At 37.9% G+C, this 26843-nt stretch overlaps 1 protein-coding gene across 1 annotated transcript; it reads left to right on the top strand.

The window, feature by feature from the left end:
- The first annotated feature begins 1325 nt into the window (after positions 1-1325).
- On the top strand, positions 1326-2219 carry LOC137839200 (uncharacterized). Its single transcript, XM_068648325.1, has one exon. The coding sequence runs from the start codon at positions 1326-1328 to the stop codon at positions 2217-2219; it is 894 nt and encodes a 297-aa protein (XP_068504426.1).
- Positions 2220-26843: the final 24624 nt, after the last annotated feature.

Raw genomic sequence — 26843 nt, 5'->3', positions numbered from 1 at the left:
GCACTCCAAGGAGATAAGATTTTGTGCAGTTGTCGCGCTAAGATTGTGCGCATTGTAATAGACTCGAGATAAGGTTCTCATGAGAGAAGGTTGTTACAAGAGGTAACCTAGAGGTAGTCTATAAAAGGGACTTGAGATCCCAGGTGAAGGGAGGTTGTTTCTAAGAATGAAACTACTTACATATTTCTTGTTTCTATAAGCCCTGTACTGACTTGATCGTTGGAGTGCAATCAACAGGTAAGGCCCCCTCTGTCTCAACGGAGTTGCGTTCCAACATCCAAAGGGAAGCACAAAATCCACCAGAGATAGACGGAGCCACAACTTGTCTCTGAAGACAACCGGCGACTAGGTCAACCGGCCAGAACATTTGGTGCCCACCGTGGGACCCGATAAAACCAGGTCTCATCTACAGTTGTGATTCAAGCTATTTGGCAATATGAGGAATAGAAGACAAGGTCCATCTGAACAGGAGGGAGGTGAAAACATCACCATACACCAACTCATGGAAACTATCAACACTCTCCAAGAGACAATGGTATCATCCAAGGCTGACAAAGAGAGGCTTTTAGCTGAGATTCAAGTTGAGCAGGCCCTCAGACAATACCAATTTAGGGTCGAACTGGACGCGTCGTGTACAAGCAATGAAGAGTTACGCAGGGCCAATGAGGAATTGCGTAGAGATCTACAGTGTTTGGGGGAGCGCGCCACAAGAGAGCGAATCCTGCCTATCCCAGTTAGGGCTCGCCCCATGCCGTTTTCACAGGATATCATGGATGTCGTTAAACCAACAAATTTCATGACGTCTAAAATTACTTTTACAGGTTTTGGATGGCCATATAACCTCCTTCGATCAATTCTCTACATTGTTCAGGGAATAATTCATAGTTAACCGAGCTCCACCCCCGTCCCTTTCGACCTCTTCAGGGTGAAGCAGCATCAGGGATAGCCCTTGAAGGATTTCCTAAACCGTTTTGGAGCGTTCGTAGTGAAGTTCCACACTAAGGATGAGGCTTTGATTGTCCATGCCTTTGGGCGGGGGATTCTGTCAGGGTCGTTCTGTGATTCTTTGATAAGGAATCGGGCAAAGGCGTTTGGCGAGATTCGATGACGAACTATTGCCCACATCGACATGGAGGAAGTAGTGACGGTGAAGCGTGGGAGCATTGGGCAAACCAAGCCCCGTGAGAGCAGTCGTACCAACCCATGAGAGTGCAGAAGTTTCAACGGAGAAGAGATCGCCAACTCGGCACACACCTTATGCGTTGAAAAAGCGCCATATTAGGTCAAAAGCAAAGGGCGACCTGCCTTTTCGACATAAGTTCAAAATGACCTACAAGGAGATGCTCGCCATACCAGGTATGACTGATAAGTTGAGGTTCCCCCCAAAGACTGATAGGAATTTGGGGCCAAGTAAGGATACCTGGTGCAAGTTCCATAAGGCCTTTGGGCACGATGTGGAGAATTGCATAGCCCTTGGATACCAGTTGGTAGGAATGGTGAGGGATGGCTTCCTGAAGGAGAATCTAGAGGGAGGTCGGGAAGGATTGAAGGACGAGACACCAGCGAAGGATCAGGGGCACGAGGTGCCTGTCCATTGCGAGGTCAACACAATCTCTGGAGGATTTTCAGGGGGAGGATGCATTGCCTCCCAACGAAAGAAATATGCGAGAGAAGTGAGGGCAGTAGAGGCGAGAGAGCCCGACCTTTACTTCACTAACGCTGACCTGAGGGATGTGGTCCCACACGATAATGATTCAGTGGTGATCTCGGTAGTCACATTAGGAAGAAGGGTGCATCGAGTCCTCATCGACCAAGGGAGCTCAGTCGACGTGATGTTCTGGTCAACGATCAACAAGTTACAATTGTCGCCAGACCAGCTGAGACCGTACAACGGATATTTGTTTGGTTTCGCTGGAGACCAGGTAGAGGTGAGGGGGCATGTGGAGCTGAGGACGACATTCTCATATGGCACCTCATCTTGCACTATTAATAGCAGGTACTTAGTTGTTAATGCATTTTCAGCTTACAACATCCTTCTAGGCAGGCCTGCCCTGAACAGGTTAGGCGCAGTGGCCTCGACTAGGCACATGAAGATGAAATTTCCCTCCTTCAGGGGAGGGATAATCGTTATCAAGTCTAACCAAAAGGCAACAAAGAAATGCTATGAGAATATCTTAAAATCTAAAAGAGGAGTATGCGTGGTCATCGCCCAGTCTTAAGAAATTGAAGAAGCCACCCGTGTAGAGATTGCCAAAGAGAGGCGACATGAGCCTGCGGGTGAGGTTCAAGAAAGAGAGATCGAAGGAAAGAAGTTTAAGCTTGGCAAGTCTCTAAGCCAAAAGGTGCAGAACCAGATCGTCAAAGTCATAGCACGGCATCTAAACGCCTTCGCATGGTCTGCTTCAGACATGTCCGGCATCGACCCTGACTTTCTGTGTCATCGACTTACGATAGATCCCAAGGTCAGACCTGTGATACAAAGACGAAGAAAATTCAAACGAAACTCAAAAGTTGCTAAGCGCTGGCCACATAAGGGAAATCCAATACCCTGAGTGGTTAGCGAACGTGGTGTTGGTCAAGAATGCCAACGGGAGGTGGAAAAAGTTCGTTGATTTCACGGATTTGAACAAGGCTTGCCCTAAGAATTCATATTCGCTGCCCAGCATCGACGCCTTGGTGGATAGCGCATCAGGCTGCCGACTTCTCAACTTTTTGGACGCCTTCTAGGGGTATAACCAAATCCGTATGCAAACCCGAGATGAGAGCAAGACTACGTTCATGACAGAGCTCTCCAGTTATTGCTATAAGGTGATGCCCTTTGGGCTTAAGAACGTCGGTGCAACCTATCAGAGACTGATGGATAGAATTCTCGCCCCCATGATCAGGCAAAATGTGCAAGCGTATGTGGACGACATGGTCGTCACCTCAAAGGAGATAGATAAGCACGTTGCTGATTTGGAAGAGCTATTCACAACAATAGTTAAATGTAACTTGAAACTGAATCCCAAAAAGTGCGTGTTCAGGGTGGAAACAGGGAAATTCTTGGGGTTTCTCCACACCAAGCGGGGAATAGAAGCAAACCCCGAGAAGTGCGCAGAAATCATTACTATGAGAAGCCCTACCAATGTAAAGGAGGTACAGTAGTTAACTGGGCGAATAGTCGCTCTGTCCTGATTTTTATCAGTTGGAGGAGATCGAGGGCATCCTTACTTTTAGTGCTTGAAGAGGAACAATCGTTTTGTATGGACTAGCGAGTGCGAAGAGGCGTTCCTCAAACTGAAGGAGTACTGGGCTAGTTTGCCTGTTCTTTGCAAGCCGCTACCAGGAACTCCCCTTCGTCTCTACTTCGCAGTTACAGATCGAGCAATCAGCTCGATCATAGTACAGGAGCAAGATCACACCCAGAGGCCCGTGTATTTTGTTAGTAAGGTATTGTAGGGGCCCGAGGTATGCTATCAGGCCATTGAGAAGGCGGCCTTAGCAGTTGTATCCGCGGCTCAGAGGCTCCACCACTACATCCAAAGCTTCACAGTGATCATGATGACCGACCTGCCAATCCGTAAGGTCCTACAGAAGGCCGACATGGCAGGTCGGATGGTGTGCTAAGAGTTTGGTGTGAAGTATGAGCCCAGGGCACCTATTCAAGGTCAGGACTATGTTGATTTTGTAGTAGAGCTCTCCTCGGCAACCACACAGCTAGACAGAGGAGATTTCCTGTGGGTCCTCTTCGTGGATGGGTTCTCTAACAAGCAAGGTAGTGGAGCTGGTATCATCCTGGAAGGACCAAATGGATTGCTAATCGAGCAGGACCTGAGGTTCGCTTTCAAAGCCAGTAATAACCAAGCTGAGTACGAAGCATTAGTGGCGGGAATGTTACTGGACAAAAAGATGGGCGCTTGAAGTCTATTGGTAAGAAGTGACTCGCTACTGGTGATTGGACAAGTCATAGGCGAGTACCAGGTCAAGGATCCTCAGATGGCCTCGTATTTAAAGTATGTTATACTTCTGAAGGAGACTTTTTCTGTGTTCGAGCTAGTGCATGTCCCCAAAGAACAGAATGCTCGAGCAGACCTGCTGGCCAAACTCGCTAGCTCAGGCAAGGGAGGTCGCCAGAGGTCAGTCATCCAAGAGACCCTAAAGGTGCCCAGGACCACTGCAGGTTGTGCGGGAGAAGTCCAACAGGTGAGTATCTTGGAGGGCGGAGGAAGAGGGCACCGATCGTTGACCCAAGAAACGCTGAAGGTGCCCAAGGTCAGTGTCTATGGCTTGTCATAGGAGGAATCATCAAACATTTGCCTAATCGACGTGGGTGAAACCTGGATGACACCCTATAGGCGTTACCTTGCTGCTGGCCTACTCCCGGCGGAGCCAACAGAGGCCAAAATCATTAAGAAGAATGCAGACAAATATACCTCGGTAGATGGAAACCTATTCAGGCATGGCTACAGTCATCCTATCTTGACCTGCGTAAGCGGAGAGCAGATACCCCAGATACTACTCTAAAGCACATCAACAACTTCAAGCAATTCCAACCTTCCATCAAACGCTAGGATTTGGATTCTTCAAAGCTTGAACATACTTGATTCAACAATCTCCCCCTATTTGATGAAGACAACTCCCTGGTTGCTTGTGTTGGACTTGATTGAATCTGAAGCAGTTCCGGCAAAACAAAGGTATATATACAATCTAGTGTATCTTACAGCAGGTTAGTTTTTCACATTTACAAAGCAATATCAGACAAACAATCGATTGTTTGCATGAATCAATCAGTTGTTTCTGTCAGCAGAAGCAAAAACAGTTTTGATTTCAGAGTTCCTAGCAGTTTAAAATTAATTTTTCAGAGAAAGACACAGAAGAACCAATCAATTCTCCCCCTATTTGTCTTCTCAAATAGACTATAACAGTTATAAAACAGTTTAGGAAAGATTTTGAGAGTCAAGAATGCCTAACTCATTTCTCAAAAAGAAGAACATTTCTTTTGGTAGTGGATTTGTGAAAATATCAGCCAGTTGCAGTTTTGTCTCAATGAAATTCATATCACAATCTCCATTGTTTACATGATCCCTTATGAAATGATGGCGAATCTCAATGTGCTTAGTTCTTGAGTGCTAAATTTGATTTTTGGTAAGATTTATGGCACTTGTGTTGTCACACATCAAAGGAACCTTGCTAATCTTCAATCCAAAATCTGTAAGTTGTTGTTTAAGCCAGAGAATTTGTGCACAACAGCTTCCAACAACAATGAATTCAGCCTCTGCAGTAGAGAGAGCCACACAACCTTGCTTCTTATTATGCCATGAAATGAGACTTGAACCAAGAATGTGGCAAGTACCACTTGTGCTTTTTCTGTCCAGCTTACACCCTGCAAAATCAGAATCTGAATAGCCAATTAAATGTATAGGAGAGTAAGAAGGATACCATAGACCAACATTTGTTGTTCCTTTGAGATATTCCAGAATCCTCTTTGCAGCTTTGAAGTGGGATTCCTTTGGATTTGCTTGATATCTTGCACAAAGACATACTGCAAACATTATATCCGGTCTACTTGCTGTGAGGTAGAGCAATGAGCCAATCAAACCTCTATATTTTGTTTGATCTACCCCTTTTCCAGCAAAATCTGCATCCATATAACAACTTGATAGCATAAGTGTGCTTGCTTCCTTGCAACTTTCCATTTCAAACTTCTTTAGAATTTCTTTGCAATACTTTTATTGGCATAGAAAGATTTCATCCTTTGTTTGTTTGACCTGCAATCCAAGAAAGAAAGAAAGTTCTCCCATAATAGACATTTCAAACTCACCTTTCATAGTTGTCACAAATTCTTCACACAAACTATCTTGTGTAGCACCAAAGATGATGTCATCAACATAGATTTCCACAAGGATAATCTCAGAATTTGACTTCTTGATGAAGAGAGTCTTGTGAATCATTCCTCTTTCATAACCATGTGACAAAAGGAAGTTGCTAAGCCTCTCATACCACTGCCTTGGAGCTTGTTTAAGCCCATACAATGCCTTTTTCAGCTTAAATACATGATTAGGGTGTTGATGATCTTCAAAGCCCGGTGGTTGATCCACATAAACTTCCTCATTAATGTAGCCATTGATAAAAGCACTCTTTACATCCATTTGAAATAGTTTAAATCCACTCATACATGCAAAAGCCAGCAGCAACCTCACAGCCTCCAATCTTGCAACAGGAGCAAAGGTTTCCCCATAGTTAATCCCTTCCTCTTGATTGTAGCCTTTGGCAACTAGCCTTGCCTTGTTCCTTGTGATCATTCCATCCTCATCCAGTTTGTTCCTGAACACTCATTTTGATCCAATGATGTTCATCTCATTTGTTTAAGGGACAAGAAACCATACCTCATTCCTAGCAAACTAATTCAGCTCTTCATGCATAGCTTCAACCCACTTTTCATCCTTGAGTGCTTCTTCAATTGACTTTGGTTCAATTTGAGAGACAAAAGCAGTGTGCCTGCAGAAGTTTGAGATAGAGCTACGTGTAGAAACACCCTCCTTTATCTGCCCAATGATGCTCTCCACTGACAGATCTCTAGGGATCCACCATTCTTTGGGTAACTCACTCTATTGTAGAACTTCAATCGGTTTTTTCGAGCATTCAACCGGTTGTTTTTTTGCACAGTAGTCCAACTTCTCCAAATTGATGTTTTGTTCATCCTCTTCAACGTTGTTCTTTGAGACTTGAATGCTTTTGCGATCAACTTCATCAAAGACCACGTGAACTGACTCTTATACACTCATTAGCCTCTTGTTGTAGATCATATATGCATGACTATTTAGGGAATAGCCAATAAAGATTCCATGATCAGCTTTTTCATCAAATTTCCCTAGGTTTTTGTAACTGCCAAAAACTCGAGCACCTTCGTGCGTCTCTACGAACGGTGGATCGCGAGCCTTCGAACTTGCTCCTCTTCCCGTGATGATTTCCTGCAACAAATGGCGCGTTCGCGGCCGTTTGCACTCCGACGCTCAAGTCAGTAAACGGGGCAGGAAACACCGTGCACCTCCGTATCAGAACAGGACAACAACCGTGCTCTAGAAGTGCGTAACTGAATTCTCTCCTATTCTCTCTCAAGTTCACAAGTGCGTGCAGTTTGCCAAATGACTGAGTATCTGGAAAACGTACCTTATGATGTTTCTCTTGTTCCTTATATACCTTTGCCCGCGTTTCTGCCACGTGGCTTCTCTGACTTAAGCTTACTAACGAGCGCACCTCACGACGCTGCATTCCAAACTTAGGAGTATCCCAGCGTGTGCGGTAGCCCTGTTGGAGTGCTTGCGCGCCCAGGGGTGACTGCATGGGAGCCAACTGATGCACCCGTCTCTGAGTCACTTCCCCTGGGAGTCCCCTGAGTTGCTCATGTACCCTGCATGTAGACGCTCCTCTGGGGCGTGGCCTCTTACAGGTCGTATCTGCTCCAAAGGGCATCAGCGGTGGTGCGTTCTGCCGCATTCCTACACCTCATGCGCGGATAAGTCGTGGATTGGGGCTCTTCTTACTGGTTCTGAAGGTGTGGCTTTAAATCCACCTTTCTCATCTATGCTCACTTCCTGACATACCGAAGCCCGAGGCCTCCAGACCTCTACCGTGTCTCTTCCTTCTATACCGCCCCCTCCACGGTCATTTCTACCCGTGGGTATCGGGGGTGGCACCATCTAGGCCACAACACGTTCCCAAGACGACCGGTTACGCCTTCGAGGTGGGTGACGCCTACGGTAGTCGACACTTTATAACAGTCGACACCCAAAGCTGGCGACGCCCGACGTATGTAGACACCCGAAGCGGTCAACATATTGAGCTTTCCTCTTGGAGCCCCTGGTGGGTCCTACCGCATGTTGACTTTGGTCAACGCCCGAGGACGGGTCGGTACAGTTTTCCTTTCCATTGTTTATAACAAAACAGTTGCAACCAAATACTCGGAGGTGACTGATGTTTGGTTTCCTTCCATTGAAGAGTTCATAGGGAGTCTTCTTCAAGATTGGTCTTATTAGCACTCTATTCATCACATAGCAAGAGGTGCTAATAGCACCAGCCCAAAAATACTTGGGTAAAGAAGATTCACTTAGCGTTGTTCTTGCTAATTCTTCAAGGGATTTGTTCTTCCTTTCCACTACACCATTCTGTTGTGGAGTTCTTGGAGCTGAGAAATTGTGCAGAATTCCCATCTTCTCATAGAATTTGTTCAATTTCTCATTTTGAAATTCCCCTCCATGATCACTCCTTATTAAGCCAATGTTGTTGTTCTTTGTATTTTGCAACCTTCTAGCAAGCTTCTTGAGGGCAGAGAAGGCGTCACATTTTGATTCCAAGAAGAGAGTCCATGTGTACCTAGAAAAGTCATCCACAATAACAAAGGCATAATAGTTGCCACCAAGGCTCATGGTTCTTGAAGGTCCAAAAAGATCCATGTGAAGTAGTTCAAGGGGTTTTAAAGAAGAAACAACATTTTCTATTTTAAAAGAGTTTTTAACTTGTTTCCCCTTTTGATATGCTTCACAAATGTGGTCCTTCTCAAACTTGAGCTTGGGCAGCCCAAACACAACATCTTTTGAGATTAATTTCTTTAAGTGATTCATGTGAATGTGAGCAATTCTTCTATGCCATAGCCAAGACTCATCTGTTGAAGATGGATGAAGCCTTTTCTCTACCTAGTGTTAGTGTGTGTTTGATGTAGAAAAATAGCTAGTTTGTTGTAAAGTTTGTAATAGGTTTAGATGATCTTGTATGTAGGCTTGTAATTGTGTAAGGTTGCCTTTTGCTACATGATCTATCCTAGATGCCTAACCAAGCCTAGATCAAGCACATGATGTGGTTAAATGGTTTTTGAAAAGTTTTTTAAAGTGCTCTTAAAAGTTTTAAATCAGTACACAAATAAATCTGTTTTATGGAGAAAGAATCGGTTTATTTCTTCTCTGTTAAAAGGCTTTTCTAAAATTTTGTTAAGGCATCACAGGTAAAGCTTAGTTAGTTATTTCAGTTAAAGCTGAGTTGGCCTGTTTGCTATCGTTTAATCTGTTTCACTGTGAAAGAACAGGTTTGTTCTTTGGTCAGGTGAAAAGTTTTTCACAAGTTAGTTAGGGCACCAAAGGTACAACTAAGACCGTTATTTCTGTTAGCTGAGTTGGCGGTTTTCACAAAATAAATATGTTAAGTTCAAAAATGAATTTGTTGTTTTCATAACTGCTTTTCAACTGTTTTTTGAAAAGAAGCTAGAAACTGTTTTCTATATAAAGAAAAGTCTCTCTCACATGAAAAGGTGTTGAGCAATTACGTTTTTGACAGAGATCAAACATTTTCAATGTGAGAAGAAGGATTGAAAGAGTTTTGAAAGGTTTTCCAAAGAGATTTTCAAGTGTGCTTGTTCTAGGAAACCTTTGATCTTGGTGAAGGTGCTGGTGCAGTTTTGCAACAAATTGAACTACTGGTTTTGAGTTCTTGCATCTTCTTTTCAGGTGTAATCTTTCCTTTATTCTGGTTTGTAAAGGTGTAAGTGTTAGTCACTCCTTGATAGGGTTTCTTGGAGTGCAAGGTGTGCTGAAATAGGGTTTTTCAGCATTGGTTGTATTGTTCTTGTAGTGTTCAAGAACTGCTGTGTTTGTAAGTGATTGGTACTGTTTTTAGTGGATTCCACCTTGGGGTAAGGTGAGACTGGACGTAGCTCTGTATGAGTGAACCAGTATAAAAACTTGCGTGCCTTTTATTCTCATCCCTGCACTCATTTCTGGTTTTGCTTAATTCTGTCAAGAACTAAATCTGTTCTTTTGAAATTGAATCTGTTAATTCTGGGTTTAAGTAAAAATTGCTCTTCCTGATTTGTTAAAGCTATCTAATCACAAACAAGGCAGTTATATATGATGGTTTAAGTGATCTGTGAACAAACAGTCTATTCATTAAAATCTGAGAAAGAATCATTATCCTTCAAACCTTGTGTTGAGTAAATTTGTTTGAGTTCTAAGCATAGTTGTATCCTTCATCCTCATAATATTCAGTTGATCTGATTCTGTTATAATCCTCTGTTGATCACAATTTTATATTGAACAAATTCAAATTGTGCTAGACTACTCTGAAGAATCAATCTGTTTCATGTAAAAAAAACAATCTGTTCTTTTTGCCTCTGGTATACTGAAAATTGTGTGTTCTTGCGAAAATTTTATAAGCTCAATTCACCCCTCCCCTCTTGAACTTAGACACTAATAGACCCAACAATTGGTATCAAGAGCTAGGGCTTGTATTTTGCTCAAGTGTGTGCATGATGTCTGAGTTTAAAATGCCTTTTGCTGAAGGTGCGTCTATTAATAGACCTCCTATGTTTGGTGGTGTTAACTATGCTTTCTGGAAAATTAGGATGAAAATCTTTATGGAGTCTATTGACATGGGAATCTGGGATGCAGTGGTCAGTGGACCTTTTATACCTATGCAGGTTGTCAAAGATGAAACAATAAAGAAGCCTTGGTCTGAATGGAGTAAAACCGAGAAGAAGAAGGCCCAATATGACTCCTTAGCCAAGAATATCATCACCTCTGCACTGAACATGGATGAGTTCTTTAGAGTCTCTCAATGTAACTCAGCTAAAGAGATATGGGATGTACTAGAGGTAACTCATGAAGGGACTGATGATGTGAAACGGGCAAGGAAGCACTCACTAATTCAGGAGTACGAGCTGTTCAGAATGCAATCTGAAGAAAGTATAGCAGATGTGCAGAAACGATTTACACACATTGTAAATCACCTCACTGGCCTTGGTAAAGTCTTTGACAAGGAAGAACTTAACATAAAGGTACTAAAATGTCTTGATAGGAGCTGGCAGCCTAAGGTAACAGCAATCTCAGAATCCAGAGATTTATCCAAGATGTCCACTGCTGCACTTTTTGGAAAGCTGATAGAGCATGAAATAGAGCTGAAAAGATTGAAAGAACAAGAAACAGTGGAGAAGAAGGCTAAAGGAATTGCTCTGAAAACTACCATGGAACATGATACAAATGAGGAAGAAGTTGATCCTGAACATGATGAGACTGTGAGTCTGCTCACCAGAAAATTCAGTAGGTTTCTTAGAAAGAAAAACCGTGACAGAACTCAGCAAAGAAAGAGGTATTCCAAACAACCTAGTGATTCAAATTCTTCTAATTACACGTGCTTTGGATGTGGTAAACCAGGTCATATAAAAGTTGACTGTCCAAACAATCAAAATAAAGAAAAATCAGCAAGCAAGAAGAGCGACAAAGGCAAAGGTAGAAAAGGATACATCTCATGGGAAGAAAATGATGTATCCTCAACTAAAAGTGAAGAAGCAAATTTGTGCTTCATGGTGAATGATGAAGGATTCAACTCTGACTCAGTAAGTGATTTTTCCACTGATTCTGAAAACTATGATCAGCTGCTAATAGCTTTTAAGGAAACACATGATGAAGCAAACAGGTTGGCTATAATGTGTAACAGATTGAATAGAATAAATAGGGTACTTGAACCTAAGGTCAAAGCTCTTGAAGAAGAACTGCACAAAGCTAAAACTGAATTGGTTAGCCTTGAATTAACATGTCTGCATGCATCAATTAAAACCTGTGATAATTGTAAAAAACTGGAAAAACAGGGTGAATATTTGTTAAAAACGCTTTCAAATTTCACTAAAGGAAGAGAAAATCTTGAAACCTTATTGGGTTCACAGAATGCTGTTTTCAATAAAAATGGTCTAGGATATAATCCTGGAATGAAAAGTAATGTGAAAAAGCTGTCCAGTTTCTTTGCTCCTTCCAAAACAGGTTTTTCCTCTTTTAGTGATTCAAAAACAATGCATACTGCAACATGCTTTTATTGTATGAAATCTGGTCATGTATCTAGAACATGTAAAGCTAGGAGGTACCTTGTTCCTAAAGGATTGGCCAAATGGCTTCCTAAGGAAAGGTTTTAATCATGCTGGACCCTACACTAAAGGGGTACCATATGTGCTAAATCTGTTTTGTTGCAGAAAAACAACAGGAAAAACCAGTGGTACCTAGACAGTGGCTGCTCAAAGCACATGACTGGTGATGTGACTCAGTTCATAAATCTGAAACTCAAAGCTGAAGGGCATGTCACATATGGAGATAACTGTAGAGGAAAAATTCTTGGAAGAGGAGATGTTGGTACTAAAGACTCAACCACTATTGAGAATGTCCTATATGTTGAAGGGCTAAAACATAGTCTTCTAAGCATTAGCCAGCTGTGTGACAAGGGATACAAGGTCAATTTCGAAGCCAACACTTGTACAATTTCAAATGAAAATTCTGGTAAGGTGTTGTTCACTGGAAAAAGGGTAAACAACATCTATCTCCTAGACATTATAAAGAGTTGTTCTGAAAATGAGTGTCTGTTATCTAAAAATGATGACTCATGGCTGTGGAATAGGAGGCTAGCTCACATTCACACAAATCACTTGAATAAGCTAAAATCTAAGGAACTTGTTTCTGGCTTACCAAACATAAAATTTCAAAATAACAGATTGTGTGATGCTTGTGTAAAGGGAAAACAGATTAGAACTACCTTTAAATCAAAAGATATGGTTTCTACAAATAAAGCTTTGGATGTTTTGCATATGGACTTGTTTGGACCATCTAGGACTGCTAGCTTAGCTGGAAATTACTATGCTTTGGTGATTGTTGATGACTTTTCAAGATATACATGGACCTTGTTTCTTGCTTCTAAAAATGATGCATATAAAGCCTTTAAGAAACTAGCTAAGGTTCTGCATAATGAAAATGAAAATAGGATAAAACAGATTCGTAGTGATCATGGGGGAGAATTTCAAAATGCAAAGTTTGATAAATATTGTGAAAAACATGGGATCATACATAGTTATTCTGCTCCTAGGACACCCCAACAAAATGGTGTTGTTGAAAGAAAGAATAGATCATTAGAAGAGTTAGCTAGGACTATGCTAAATTGTTCCCGTATGCCAATACAGTCCCACATCGTTCAGGAATCGAGGCCAAGGGCAGTTTATATACTCCCTCCTCCCTTCACCCTTCGAGGCGCCTTTTAAGGACAAAACCGTGACGGAGCACCGACCTCCAAAGCGGACAATACCTCGAATGCGGTGATTGACCCTAGCGATGCTGTCCAACGACTTGAGGTCGGAACATTGAATCTGGTTTACCTAAATATTTTTGGGCTGATGCTGTATACACTGCTTCTTATGTGCTTAACAGAACATTGATTAGACCAATTCTTAAGAAAACTCCCTATGAATTGTATAAAGGTAGGAAGCCTAGCATTAGTCATCTTAGGGTTTTTGGCTGCAAATGCTTTGTTTTAAATAATGGTAAAGATAATCTGGGGAAATTTGATCCTAAATCAGATGAAGGAATACATATTGGATATGCTATAAATGGTCATGCTTATAGAGTGTATAACAAAAGATTGCTTGCAGTTGAAGAATCTATACATGTTGTATTTGATGAAACAGATTTTTCTGTGCCCAAATCTGTTCTGGATGAACCTGGTATAGATGATTTAAGAACCATTATGCAACAAAATCAATCTAGTGAGCTTGATGCAACTAATTCAAATTCTATCAAAGAATCTACTGTGAATGCAGGACTGCCTAAAGAATGGAAGACTCCAAGGGATCTCACTCTTGACAATGTAATTGGTAAAATTGAGAAAGGAGTCTCAACAACGAATTCACTCAATAACTTCTGCAGAACAGTAGCTTTTGTGTCACAGATTGAGCCTAAAAGCCTGGAAGAAGCACTGCAAGACAGCAATTGGATAACAGCAATGCAGGAAGAGCTGAACCAGTTTGAATACAATGAAGTGTGGACTTTGGTTCCAAGAAAGCATGAGATGAACATCATAGGAACCAAGTGGGTGTACAGGAACAAGATGGATGAACATGGAGCTATCACTAGAAATAAAGCAAGGCTGGTTGCTAAAGGTTATAACCAAGAAGAAGGTATTGATTTTGGCGAAACCTATGCACCAGTAGCACGTCTTGAAGCTGTCAGATTACTTCTAGCATTTTCCAGCATACAAGGTTTCAAGCTGTTTCAAATGGATGTCAAGAGTGCATTTCTAAATGGTTACATCAATGAAAAGGTGTTTGTATCTCAGCCTCCAGAGTTTGAAGATCACAAAAATCCAGAACATGTGTACATGCTTAAGAAGGCCTTATATGGATTGAAGCAAGCACCTAGGCAATGGTATGAAAGGCTAAGCGAATTTCTGCTCTCTCAAGGATATAGCCGTGGCAATTCTGATAAAACTCTTTTTATAAAGAAGAGAAGAGAAGATATCATACTTGTGCAAGTCTTTGTAGATGATATTATATTTGGATCCACAAATGAAGAGATGTGTGAAGACTTTGTGAAAACCATGAAAAGTGAGTTTGAGATGTCAATGTTAGGAGAAATGAATTTCTTCCTTGGACTACAAGTTAAGCAACTCAAGGATGGAATTTTCATAAGCCAAGAAAAATACTGCAAGGAGCTGCTTAAGAGGTTTGATATGGATCAATGCAAAGCAATCAGCACTCCTATTTCAACAAGCTGCCAGCTGGATCAAGATTCTGCAGGAAAATCAGTGGATCAAACGAAGTATAGGGGTTTAATTGGTTCCTTATTATACCTAACTACCAGTAGGCCTGACATTATGTTTGTTGTGTGCTTATGTGCTAGATATCAATCTGATCCAAAGGAATCACACTACAATGCAGCAAAGAGAATTCTGAAATATTTGCAAGGGTCTAAGGATGTTGGATTATGGTATCCTAACAAGGTATCTTTAAATTTAACTGGTTTTTCAGATTCTAACTTTGCAGGTTGTAAGGTGGATAGGAAAAGCACAAGTGGAACTTGTCACATGCTTGGATCAAGTTTAATCTCTTGGCATTGCAAGAAACAAGCTTGTGTTGCTCTCTCCACAACAGAGGCAGAATACATAGCAGCTGGAAGTTGTTGTGCTCAAACCTTATGGCTAAGGCAGCAGCTAAGTGATTTTGTAATTTTGTTAAACAAGATACCTATAAATTGTGATAATACTAGTGCTATAAATCTGTCTAAGAATCCTGTCATGCACTCAAGGACTAAACATATTGAAATTAGACATCACTTTCTAAGAGAACATATAGCTAATGGAACTTGTGATATAAAATTCATTGGTACTGAATTTCAATTGGCTGATCTATTCACTAAACCTCTTGCTAAAGACAGTTTTTATTTTCTTCTAAATGAATTGGGTATCATTAGCTTCAATTGTCCTCTGCAGTAGAAATTTCAATCTGTTGTTTTATTGTTTAACATGTTTTGTTCCCTGTTTCAGAATCACAGCTGTGACTAGGAAAGAGAAAGATTTACTTTTTCTCTCTCTCACTTTATCTTTGACTGCTTTTTCGATTATTAACCAGCAGGCCTATGGCAATCAGTGTGTGGGTATCCTAACTGATTGGTTATCATGTAGGTGCAACAGATTTGATTTACCAAAATCAGGTTCCAAGATATTCTTACGTGAATCCACACCTGAACCTGCTGCACCATTGGAATAAAATCTGTAGCATATCTGATAGATTTGATTTTCCTTCAAAATCCATAATTCCTAAAATCTGATAAAATTGTCCTTCGTTAAAATCTGTGATTTTCAAAATTTGGTTTAATGATTCTATATAAACCTAGCACAAATCAACTTTTCTCTCACACCTTCTCATTTGTGCTATAAGCTGTCCAGGTTCACACTTGTTTCACCACAAGTTTCATTTCTGTTCTGAGTGATAATTTGTACTGCATTTTTTTTCTAGAATTGTATATTAATAAACTGGTGCAGGGAAAAACAGATTGAGCATGGCATCCTCATCACACAGAAAGAAGAAATCCAAGGAGCAATCCAGCAGCAACCAAGGTATTATGGAGAAATGGTTTGCTGGAGATTCTGAAGCAATGACAAGGTACATCCATGAGACAAGCAGAAAGCAAGTCAATGCGCCTAAAGTGCTAGAATTTTCTTGGTTGAGAGAAGAAAATCTGACTGAAGCAAAAACCTTGCTCAAGCATCAAAAGCTGAAGAACTTCCTAGAAATGACTGGAAATGTCTATCCAGACTTGGTGAAAGTCTTCTACAGCAACTTGGTTCAAGATGGCAAAAATTTGGTCTCCCATGTGAAAGGTGTGAAGCTGAAGATTACAAGAGAAATATGGAGTAATGTGGGAGGAATCAAGTACTCTGGAATGAAGGTAAACAAAGGGAACACTGCTGGAATTCAGGGATTCAACAAGATGCAGTTTTACAGAAGTTGTGTGAGAAACCCTACTGAACCAGTGGCTAGATTCCATGTTGGAAATCTCACAATCATTCCAAGACTCCTAGCCTACATCATTGCTTGGCAGCTTACTCCAAGAGGAAGTAATCATGCAACTCTCCATGAAGAGGACTTGATTCTGCTATACTGTATCATGAACCAACTCAAGGTAAATTGGGTGAGTACAATGGTGGAGCATATGCTCAAATCCACAAGGTTACCAGACTATCGTTTTCCATATGCTATTTTTGTGTCAAAGCTGATTGATTATTTTGAAGTTGACACTACAAATGAGAGAAATGACACCATTAAGGCAGCAAGTGAAATAGACAACTCCACTCTCTTGAAGATGGGCTTTCAAAAGGAAGATGACAACTGGGTATTTAGAAGGAATGTTGCAAACAGAGCTGAAAATGAAGCAGCTGATCCAGAAAATGAAGAAGAAAATGCTGATGGGGTGCAGCACATGGATGAATCACCAAGGCACTCTGCTGGACATGAAGATGTTGCTGCTACTAGTCAAAATGCAATGGTTGCATATGAGGAACCTGAGTACAGAGGTGAACCTCTGTCTATGTTTGAAAGACAAGTGCTAAGCAGGCTGGACACACTCACATATGAGCAGAAGGCACACTATGAAATGACTTACGCCACGTTTCAACACTTGGATGACCAACTTGAAGGAGTTCAAGTGCAGCTAGCTGAGCTCTACTACAATGACAAGTGATCCTATATCTAATCCTTTAGCTTTTATATGTTGTTGAACAATTTGGTTTTAATCTGTTTGTCTTTATTCTGCACTGTTTTTTAGTTGATTTTATTGTGGCTTGTAATAGAACCTAATACTGGATTTATAGATTGAACTGTGATGAATGGCTTGTATTTTTTTTCTCCCATGCTTTATTCTGTTTGATGAATCCAAAGGGGGAGAAGAACAGTTCACAGAGAATGAGAAAGCTACATGGTATATGAAGGTAGCACAAAACTTACAACTGCTCTATTATGGCTTTATGTCTAAAAATTCTGTGCAGGTTTTGGTAGCTAGTTTAATTCAGATTGTGATCATCTAACTATGCTGTGCAAAGGGGATTTGTCTCCATCAAACAGGGGGAGATTGTTGAAGATGGATGAAGCCTCTTCTCTACCTAGTGTTAGTGTGTGTTTGATGTAGAAAAATAGCTAGTTTGTTGTAAAGTTTGTAATAGGTTTAGATGATATTGTATGTAGGCTTGTAATTGTGTAAGGTTGCCTTTTGCTACATGATCTATCCTAGATGCCTAACCAAGCCTAGATCAAGCACATGATGTGGTTAAATGGTTTTTGAAAAGCTTTTTAAAGTGCTCTTAAAAGTTTTAAATCAGTACACAAATAAATCTGTTTTATGGAGAAAGAATCGGTTTATTTCTTCTCTGTTAAAAGGCTTTTCTAAAATTTTGTTAAGGCATCACAGGTAAAGCTTAGTTAGTTATTTCAGTTAAAGCTGAGCTGGCCTGTTTGCTATCGTTTAATCTGTTTCACTGTGAAAGAACAGGTTTGTTCTTTGGTCAGGTGAAAAGTTTTTCACAAGTTAGTTAGGGCACCAAAGGTACAACTCAGACCGTTATTTCTGTTAGCTGAGTTGGCGGTTTTCACAAAATAAATATGTTAAGTTCAAAAATGAATCTGTTGTTTTCATAACTGCTTTTCAACTGTTTTTTGAAAAGAAGCTAGAAACTGTTTTCTATATAAAGAAAAGTCTCTCTCACATGAAAAGGTGTTGAGCAATTACGTTTTTGACAGAGATCAAACATTTTCAATGTGAGAAGAAGGATTGAAAGATTTTTGAAAGGTTTTCCAAAGAGATTTTCAAGTGTGCTTGTTCTAGGAAACCTTTGATCTTGGTGAAGGTGCTGGTGCAGTTCTGCAACAAATTGAACTACTGGTTTTGAGTTCTTGCATCTTCTTTTCAGGTGTAATCTTTCCTTTATTCTGGTTTGTAAAGGTGTAAGTGTTAGTCACTCCTTGATAGGGTTTCTTGGAGTGCAAGGTGTGCTGAAATAGGGTTTTTCAGCATTGGTTGTATTGTTCTTGTAGTGTTCAAGAACTGCTGTGTTTGTAAGTGATTGGTACTGTTTTTAGTGGATTCCACCTTGGGGTAAGGTGAGACTGGACGTAGCTCTGTATGAGTGAACCAGTATAAAAACTTGCGTGCCTTTTCTTCTCATCCCTGCACTCATTTCTGGTTTTGCTTAATTCTGTCAAGAACTAAATCTGTTCTTTTGAAATTGAATCTGTTAATTCTAGGTTTAAGTAAAAACTGCTCTTCCTGATTTGTTAAAGCTATCTAATCACAAACAAGGCAGTTGTATATGATGGTTTAAGTGATCTGTGAACAAACAGTCTATTCATTAAAATCTGAGAAAGAATCATTCTCCTTAAAACCTTGTGTTGAGTAAATTTGTTTGAGTTCTAAGCATAGCTGTATCCTTCATCCTCATAATATTCAGCTGATCTGATTCTGTTATAATCCTCTGTTGATCACAATTTTATATTGAACAAATTCAAATTGTGCTAGATGCTCTGAAGAATCAATCTGTTTCATGTAAAAAAACAATCTGTTCTTTTTGCCTCTGGTATACTGAAAATTGTGTGTTCTTGCGAAAATTTTATAAGCTCAATTCACCCCTCCCCTCTTGAACTTAGACACTAATAGACCCAACATCATCATGCTTAGAAATAAGGCAACCAATAGAACAAGGAGAAGAGATATCCAAGAGATAGACATTATTGATTCTCTTACCAATCAACATTACCTCTTTTCAGTTGGGAAGACAGATTTTACAGGAGTTTGTCTTGAAGATCACTTGATATCCTTTTCACACAGTTGGCTAATGCTTAGCAAGTTGTGCTTTAAGCGTTCTACGAAAAGAACATCATGGATGATCAAGATATCCTTGTCTCCTATAAAGCCTCTTCCTAGAATTCTTCCCTTGTTGTTGTCTCCATATGTTACATGGCCTTCTTGTTTAAAGGTGATGCTTACAAACTTTGATTTATCTCCAGTCATGTGTTTTGAGCAGCCACTGTCCAGATACCATTGTTGCATGTTTTCCTTCAAAGTTTCCTACAAAGTAGATTTTCAAGTACAAAGATTTGGTCCCCTTATGAATGTGGGTCCAATTGGTTTATATTTATCATTTGAAACTTCACAGCATTTAGGAATCCACTTCATAAAACCTCTAGGAACAGCATATTTCCTTATTTTACAGAATCTGACAGAATGGCCTCTTTTCATGCAATAAAAGCATGTAACAATCGGTTGCTTCGACAGATCAATCGGTTGTTTTTCTGGCAGTTTCAAAAATGACTTTGAAAATTTTTCTTGCTTGTTCTGTGGATTGAAACCTAATCCTGCTTTTCCAAAAACACAATTTTGAGATTCCAAGACATTCTCAAAGTTGGATTGACCTTTTGAAATCTTATCCACAGTTTTAACAAGATAATGAACTTTCTTTTCAAGATTTTCACAATTTTCATAAATAAGAGTGTCACACTTGCAAGAAGAGTTTTTGTAAAGGATTTCAAGGTTTTCAAAATCTGTTTTTGAATTTTCCACTTCTTCTTCCAGTGTTTTGACTCTGTTTTCAAGCCAGTTGTTCATTCCCTTTAACCGGTTGTTCAAGAAAGCCAATCGGTTAGCTTCTTCATGTGTTTCTTGAAAGGCTTGAAGCAATTGACTGTAATTTTCAATATTTGAAGAATTAGAGGAACTTACACTGCTTGAATCATCTTCCTTTTTTTCCATGAAGCAGAGGTTGAGCCTTTTTCGATTTTTCCTCTTTTTTCTTCTTGCTTGACTTCTTGTCTTTACTTCCTTTGATTCAGTGATGTTTCCATGAGTAGCCTTGAGTGTGTCCCACATATATTTAGCAAATTTGCATTATGCTATCCTGAAAAATTCATTAAAATCCAATGTAGAAGCTATTATGTTTTGGGCAATACAATCAAGCTTGGCCATCTTACATTCTTCATTGGTCCATTGGGACAAAGGTTTTCTAGTAAAGGATCCATTCTTTTTAATCTTTGGAATGAAAGGGCCATTTTCAATTGCATCCCAAATTCCTTTATCAATGGATTCAACAAAGATTTTCATTCTAGCCTCCCAATACTTATAATTCAAACCACAGAACAAAGGTGGTTTGTTAATTGAAGCACCTTCCTCAAAAGATAGTTTTCCAGCCATTTGAAAAAGATTTTAGGATCAAACTTGAGTATTTTTCAAGTACCAAGCTCTTGATGCCAATTGTTAGAATGTATGGCTTTAAACTAGAGGGGGGTCAATTGTTTAAAGAGGGTTTTCGCAAACTTTTTAGTCTAGAATGAAATTCTTTGCAAGAAACCAGATTAAGAATTCAGTTAGCCAAGAACAAAGCTCAAAACAGTAAAGCAGCAGAAAAACAATCGGTTTTTTCGCAGAAACAATCGGTTGTTTATACCAGTAAAAATAACAATCAACTGAATTTAAAGAGTTTAAGGAAGAGAGAGATGCACAAACAGTTTATACTGGTTCACTCTTAAACCAAGAGCTACATCCAGTTTCCCAGAAACCACTAGGGAATCTACTAGGTAATCAAAACTAGATTACATACACACACCACCAAAGAAGTGACCTTGATCCCCTCAAGAAACACACTTCCTTTGGCTCAGCACACACACACCAAGAATGTTGATCTTGACAACCTCAAGAGCACACAACCCTTCTTGGCTTTACAACCCCAAAATGTACAGAGTAATCCTATTCCACTTCTCTCTTGAATAACCAAAGCTCAAAGTGAAAACTCAAATCTTTGAAAAGCTCTTTGAGAAACTCAAATCTATTTTTCTTTCTTATTTTTTGTTATAAAACATTAACAAACTACTTATAGTATTCAAATCTTGGTCAAAGCATTTTAAAGCAAGAGCGTATTCGGTTATGAAATCATTTAAAGCTCACTTAACTAACAAAATTGTTTTTGTTAGGATTTCAAACAAACAATCGGTTGAAAGAGCGAATCAATCGGTTGTTTTGGTTTGACATCAAGTCAACCATCCAAAACAGTTTTCAAACTCTTTCAAAAACACCTAAGTATAAAACAATCGGTTGTTTTTCACTTAGTTTGAAAAACACTTTAAACTTAAAAGATTTGAAAACATTTAAGCTTTAGATTCAACAAAGAGTGGATTACAGAGATAAACTACCCCAAATACTACTCTAAAGCACATCAGCAACTTCAAGCAATTCCAGTCTTCCATCAAACGCTAGGATTTAGATTCTTCAAAGCTTGAACACACTTGATTCAACACAAAGCTCACAAGGAAGTTTTGTTCCTAAAGGTCAAGATGACATCTTGATTGTGGCTATTGGGACTGGAGAACACCCTGGTAGTGTACATAAAACTGGTTTTGGTGTTGGGGTGATGTAGTACTTTGGATCAACTTCTCGACCCAGCTTTTCTACAACAAATATTAGTCAAGAGATGATTGAGCAATTAGTTGCACAATTGATAGAGAGTCTGACTCCACAACTGATACAAACCCACAGATGACTAAAGACACTACAAGCAAATTCCAAAAAGGTCAGTCATCTCAAAAGACAAAGTCGGGACTCACCAAAACTCAAGACAACACCAGCAGAAGAAGAAGCCATGAACCAGAGCACTTGAAATTCTTCCTGCTGGTCTTTTTAATATTTAGAAAAATGTTGTAAATAAGTTGGGCTCACATGAGGGGTCCGAATAGTATAATAAAGCAAGAGTAGGTTCATATAGCATAATTAAAAGGTGAAGACATAAGAATGGGCCATAAGAAACCCAATAGGGTAGAAAGGAAAACCCTAGTTTCTAGAATGTGTGAAGGGTGTGGTTTTGACTATAGTCAACACCCTAAATCGCCCCACTTTATGCTCTTCCCATTCTACCCTTTAAGCTTGCTCTTCGAGGCTCCTAAATCTATAAATAGGGAGGCCTACCTCATGTATTCATAAGTTGAATTAAGAGTAAAGTTACTATACACAAATTTTGTGTGAGTTGTGAGTGAGAGATCTCCTCCTAAAATCGGTCTTATCTTGTGAGTGTTGTGAGCTCTCAAGTAGCGACATCTTCACTTATCTTGGATTCAATTCACCATCCAAGTGGCGTGAACCTTTCACAATTCCACCTCTCTTAAGTTTCCTTTCACTCATCTTTTTCCATTCCATTTTCAATTCCAAAATATGTCTTGTTCTTATTTTTGTGCCTTATTTTCAATTCGGTCTATATGTGTTGATCACCTTTTTGTTGAACCAAGTGTGTTCAAGCTTTGAAGAATCCAAACCCTTTGAAGGTTGATGAAAGGCTGGATGTGCTTGTTGTTGTTGAGTTGTCTTTTAGATAGGATCTGGGGTAGATTTCATGTATAATCCACTCTTGATTGAATCCAAAGCATAACCATTCTCAATCCTTTTAAAAGAAAAGTGTTTTTCAAACTAAGTGAAAAACAACTTGTTGTTTTGTCGAAACAACCGATTGTTTTGTACTTAGGTGTTTTTAGAAAGGTTGAAAACTGTTTTCAATGGTTGACTTGCTGTCAAACCAAAACAACCGATTGATACGTGGAAACAACCGATTGTTTGTTTTGGTACCATAACAGAAAACTGTTTTGTGCTTTGACTGAGCATTAAATGATTTTCTAACTGTTTACGCTCTAGTTTTTAATGTTTTGACCAATCTTTAAATGCAATTAATAGTTTGTTAAGATTATGAAACAAACAACTTTGTTTTAAAATACAGAAAAACAGATTTGTGTTTTTCAACTGATTTTGCTTAAGAGAAAAAGTTGAGAATTGCTTAGAGATTGCATTGATCAAAGAGAGTGAGATAGGATTTTCATCTTGTATTGATTTCAGATTTGTTCTGTAACAAGTGTAATCCTTTGTATCTTTGAAAGAAACTTTCTGTGTATTGCTGAGAAATGTTGTGTGTTCTTGAGAGGATCAAGATCAGCATTCTTAGTGTTGTTGTGCTGGACCAAAGGAAGTGTGTGTCTTGAGGGGATCAAGGTCACTTCTTTGGTTGTGTTGTAAGTGATCTAGGGTTGATTGCTTAGTGGATTCCTAGTGGTTTCTGGGAAGAGTGGATCTGGATTTAAATTGAACCAGTATAAACCTCTGTGTGCATTCTCTCTATCCTTAATCTCTTTAAATTCAGTTTTGATATTTGTGAACTGGTATAAACAATCGATTGTTTCTACGAAACAACCAATTGTTTTTCTGGTGCTGTGCTTTTTGCTTTTTGGTTTGACAAACTGATTTCCTTATCAACTGTTTCTCGAAGTAATTTCATTCTTGACTTAAAAGTTTGCGAAAACCCTCTTTAAACCATTCAACCCCCCCCCTCTAGTTTAAAGCCATACTTTCTAACACTTGTGTTTGCTTAAATTCCGCACCTATATTTGTCATTCATCTTCACATCTAATTGTATTTTTCCTTTGGCCTTATGGAAATAAACCTTCACATCTACTTAACACTTGTTAAGTTAATGTCCAATGGGAATTTTCCTTAGGCTTCTCACCTATATTTGTCTTAAAATCTAAATCTAAGTAAAGTGTCACCATACAAATGAACAATCCTAAAATCAACTCACATCAACAACTAACTTAGAACATAAAAGAACAAGTTACTAAAGAGTTAAAAGCTGAATTCGAGCAACGATATAAACTAGTTGAACCAGTAGATGTAATTCATGCTCGTGGTCGAGCTATCACAAAAGGTAGTTGTGATGTTGAGGACTTAGAAGAAGATGACATTGAATCCCCCTATCAGTGTAGGTTGTTATTTCAAGGAAATCCTCCTCGGGTAGTGGCTATTGAGATAGTGTCTAGGAGGTTCAACCATGCACACTGTGTCCATATAGGGTAATTTCTCTAGAGTGGTGGTTGAAAAAGTTAGAGATCCATTTGTTGCAGTTCGAGTGCCCACAACAGAGGTGAATACTGTAGGAGAGGCACTTGAAACATTTATTGAATGACCTACACATCTGATTAAGGCCATTTCAAAAAATTATCAGGTATATTTCATTAAGAGCTATTAATGTTATTTAAATTTATACTTTATATTTATTATTATGTTTTAAAGAACTCTGTTATGAGACAAAATGACCCAATTGGTGGTGATTTAAGCCCTCAGCTGCAACCATAAGTCCAACAATATGTGAATCCAATCCAGGAGTTAGTTAGGATTTCACATTAAATGTTTCAGGATTTTTGTGTCATTCCTTAGGATGCCACATTATTTGGTGTTGACAATGGTGGTATACCATTGTACATAACCATGCAGGATATCTTTGAAATCGTCCAGGGTAATCAATTGTTGAACATTGTAGTTATTCAACTATGAATGATGTAAGTACCCTTAATTATTACATGTTATTTAATAAAAAAATGTTCCATGAATCATGTCACTGATATTTATATTAACAATGTAGATATATAAATCAGATAATTATCAACATGGGCAATGTTGATATTTATGGTTTCCTTGAGCCGCAATCCATACAACTCCAAACCTACCAAAAGCTCAAGGGTAGCTTAACCCGCACAGTCTTGATAAAAAAATCTAACTATATCACTAAGACCTTGAGCTAACAGAAGTTAACTTGAAGGTAAAAGAGTCACATGCAAAGCCTAGACCGAGATAAACCTAACAAGTTCAAAATTTGACTTAAAGAGAAGAGTAAAATAAATTTACTCTATCAAAGATTCTAATCGGGCAGTCTTGTAGTCTTTGCTACGAGGAGTCTATTGGTAGACTCTAATCGTCAAACTGATGAGCAAGAAGGTCATAATCTTAGAGAGAAGGGAGAAAAAAAGAAAAAAAGAAGTTTTAGAGAGAGATGGTGATTCTTTTAAAATGAAACTTGAATAATTGAATTTTCTATTTATAACTCTTTTTATTTTAATAATAGAATATTTAGGTGTCATTTAAATTATATCACTTCTACTCTAAGGTTATTTTCTAAATTCTTACACCAATTTTATCTTTATAATATTAAAATATAATAAATTTGATAGATATTTATTTTAAACAAAAGTTGAATTTTAAAAAATTTAGAAAAAATTGATTTAAAAAAAAAACAAATTTCTTACAGTTTTATCTTTTAAATAATATTTTTTAAAAATTTAAATAATTCTTTCTTCTCAATAAAAAAGTATATAGACAACAAAAAAAATTACATACAATAAAATTAAAAATAATTTAATAATATATTTTTATTTCAATAGTTATTAATAATTAATAATATTTTTTGTCAAAAAGAAGAAAGTGTACAATACTTAGATTATTCATCTTTTAATAAAAAGATTATTTATTTATTTAATAAAATGAATATTTGATCATTTATTTTTGTTCCAAAATAATTAAATAAATTTTATTTTTAGAAATAACGATTATATGTATATAATAATTTGCCTTTTAATATATGTAATAATTTATATTTTAAAGAAAGAATATAGTCAATTTGTTGTTATAATTTAATAAATAAATAAATTAAAAAATATTTATTATAAATTGTAGGTAACCTCAAATAAATCTATAAATATTTTTTTTCAATTCAAATAATAATTTATGGTTACAAGATTATAAGATTATCATACTTTAAATTATAGTGTTTTCATAGAACATACGTGACTATAAATATATAGTAAATTTTGTAATGACATTTATAAATTTACACCACTTATTAATTCCATAAAATTATAATTATTATAACTTATAATATAATATAATAAAGAGAATACAACAAACTCTTATGGTATATTTGGATGAGGGAGGGGATTTATGAAAATTGAGAGAGTGGATTTAAAGTGATTTGAGAAGAAAGTGTGTATAAAGTGAGGTTGTTTGGATTAAGCTATCTAGTGTGGATTTATGGGAAAAGTTTATAAAAGTTTGTGAATCATGTGATGGTTGTAATTTTTTTTAAAATTTTTTAAAAATATCTAAAATGTAAGTTTACACATTTCAATGAAAAAATTATTAATTATTTCACATTGTTGATATATGAAAATTATTAGATAAAATAAATAATATTTAAATATTCATAATTATAAAAAATTTAATTACATTTTTTATCTTAAAATAATATTATTTTTTATATTTATTTTTATAATGATAATAATTATTATATAATTTTTTTAATATAAATAACTATATTTATTATTATTATTGATTTTTTTATAAAATATGATTATTTATTTAATTATATACAAAATTTATTTCACATTAATATAATATATGCATTTCGCAAATATAAATTATTTTTAAACCTAATATAAATATGTAATTCATCTTTTAAATTATTTATGTATTTTCTAAGTAACACGTACCATTTCTTTTCTTTCTTCCTTATTTTTCTTTCTCTCTCTAAATCTCTCCCTTTTATCTTAATTTTCTTTCTCAATCTTCATCTATTTTAGAATCTAATCAGACTATGTTGTAGCTGGCGAGTTAAGGAACATTTTTACCCGATCAGATTTTCAAACAGAGTAAGTTCATTTTTGCTCTAAA

This window comes from Phaseolus vulgaris, chromosome 3 (genome assembly GCF_000499845.2).
Source record: "Phaseolus vulgaris cultivar G19833 chromosome 3, P. vulgaris v2.0, whole genome shotgun sequence".
NCBI lineage: Eukaryota > Viridiplantae > Streptophyta > Magnoliopsida > Fabales > Fabaceae > Phaseolus > Phaseolus vulgaris.
The sequence above is the reverse complement of the archived record's forward strand: the minus strand, read 5'-3'. Positions and strand labels throughout refer to the sequence as shown.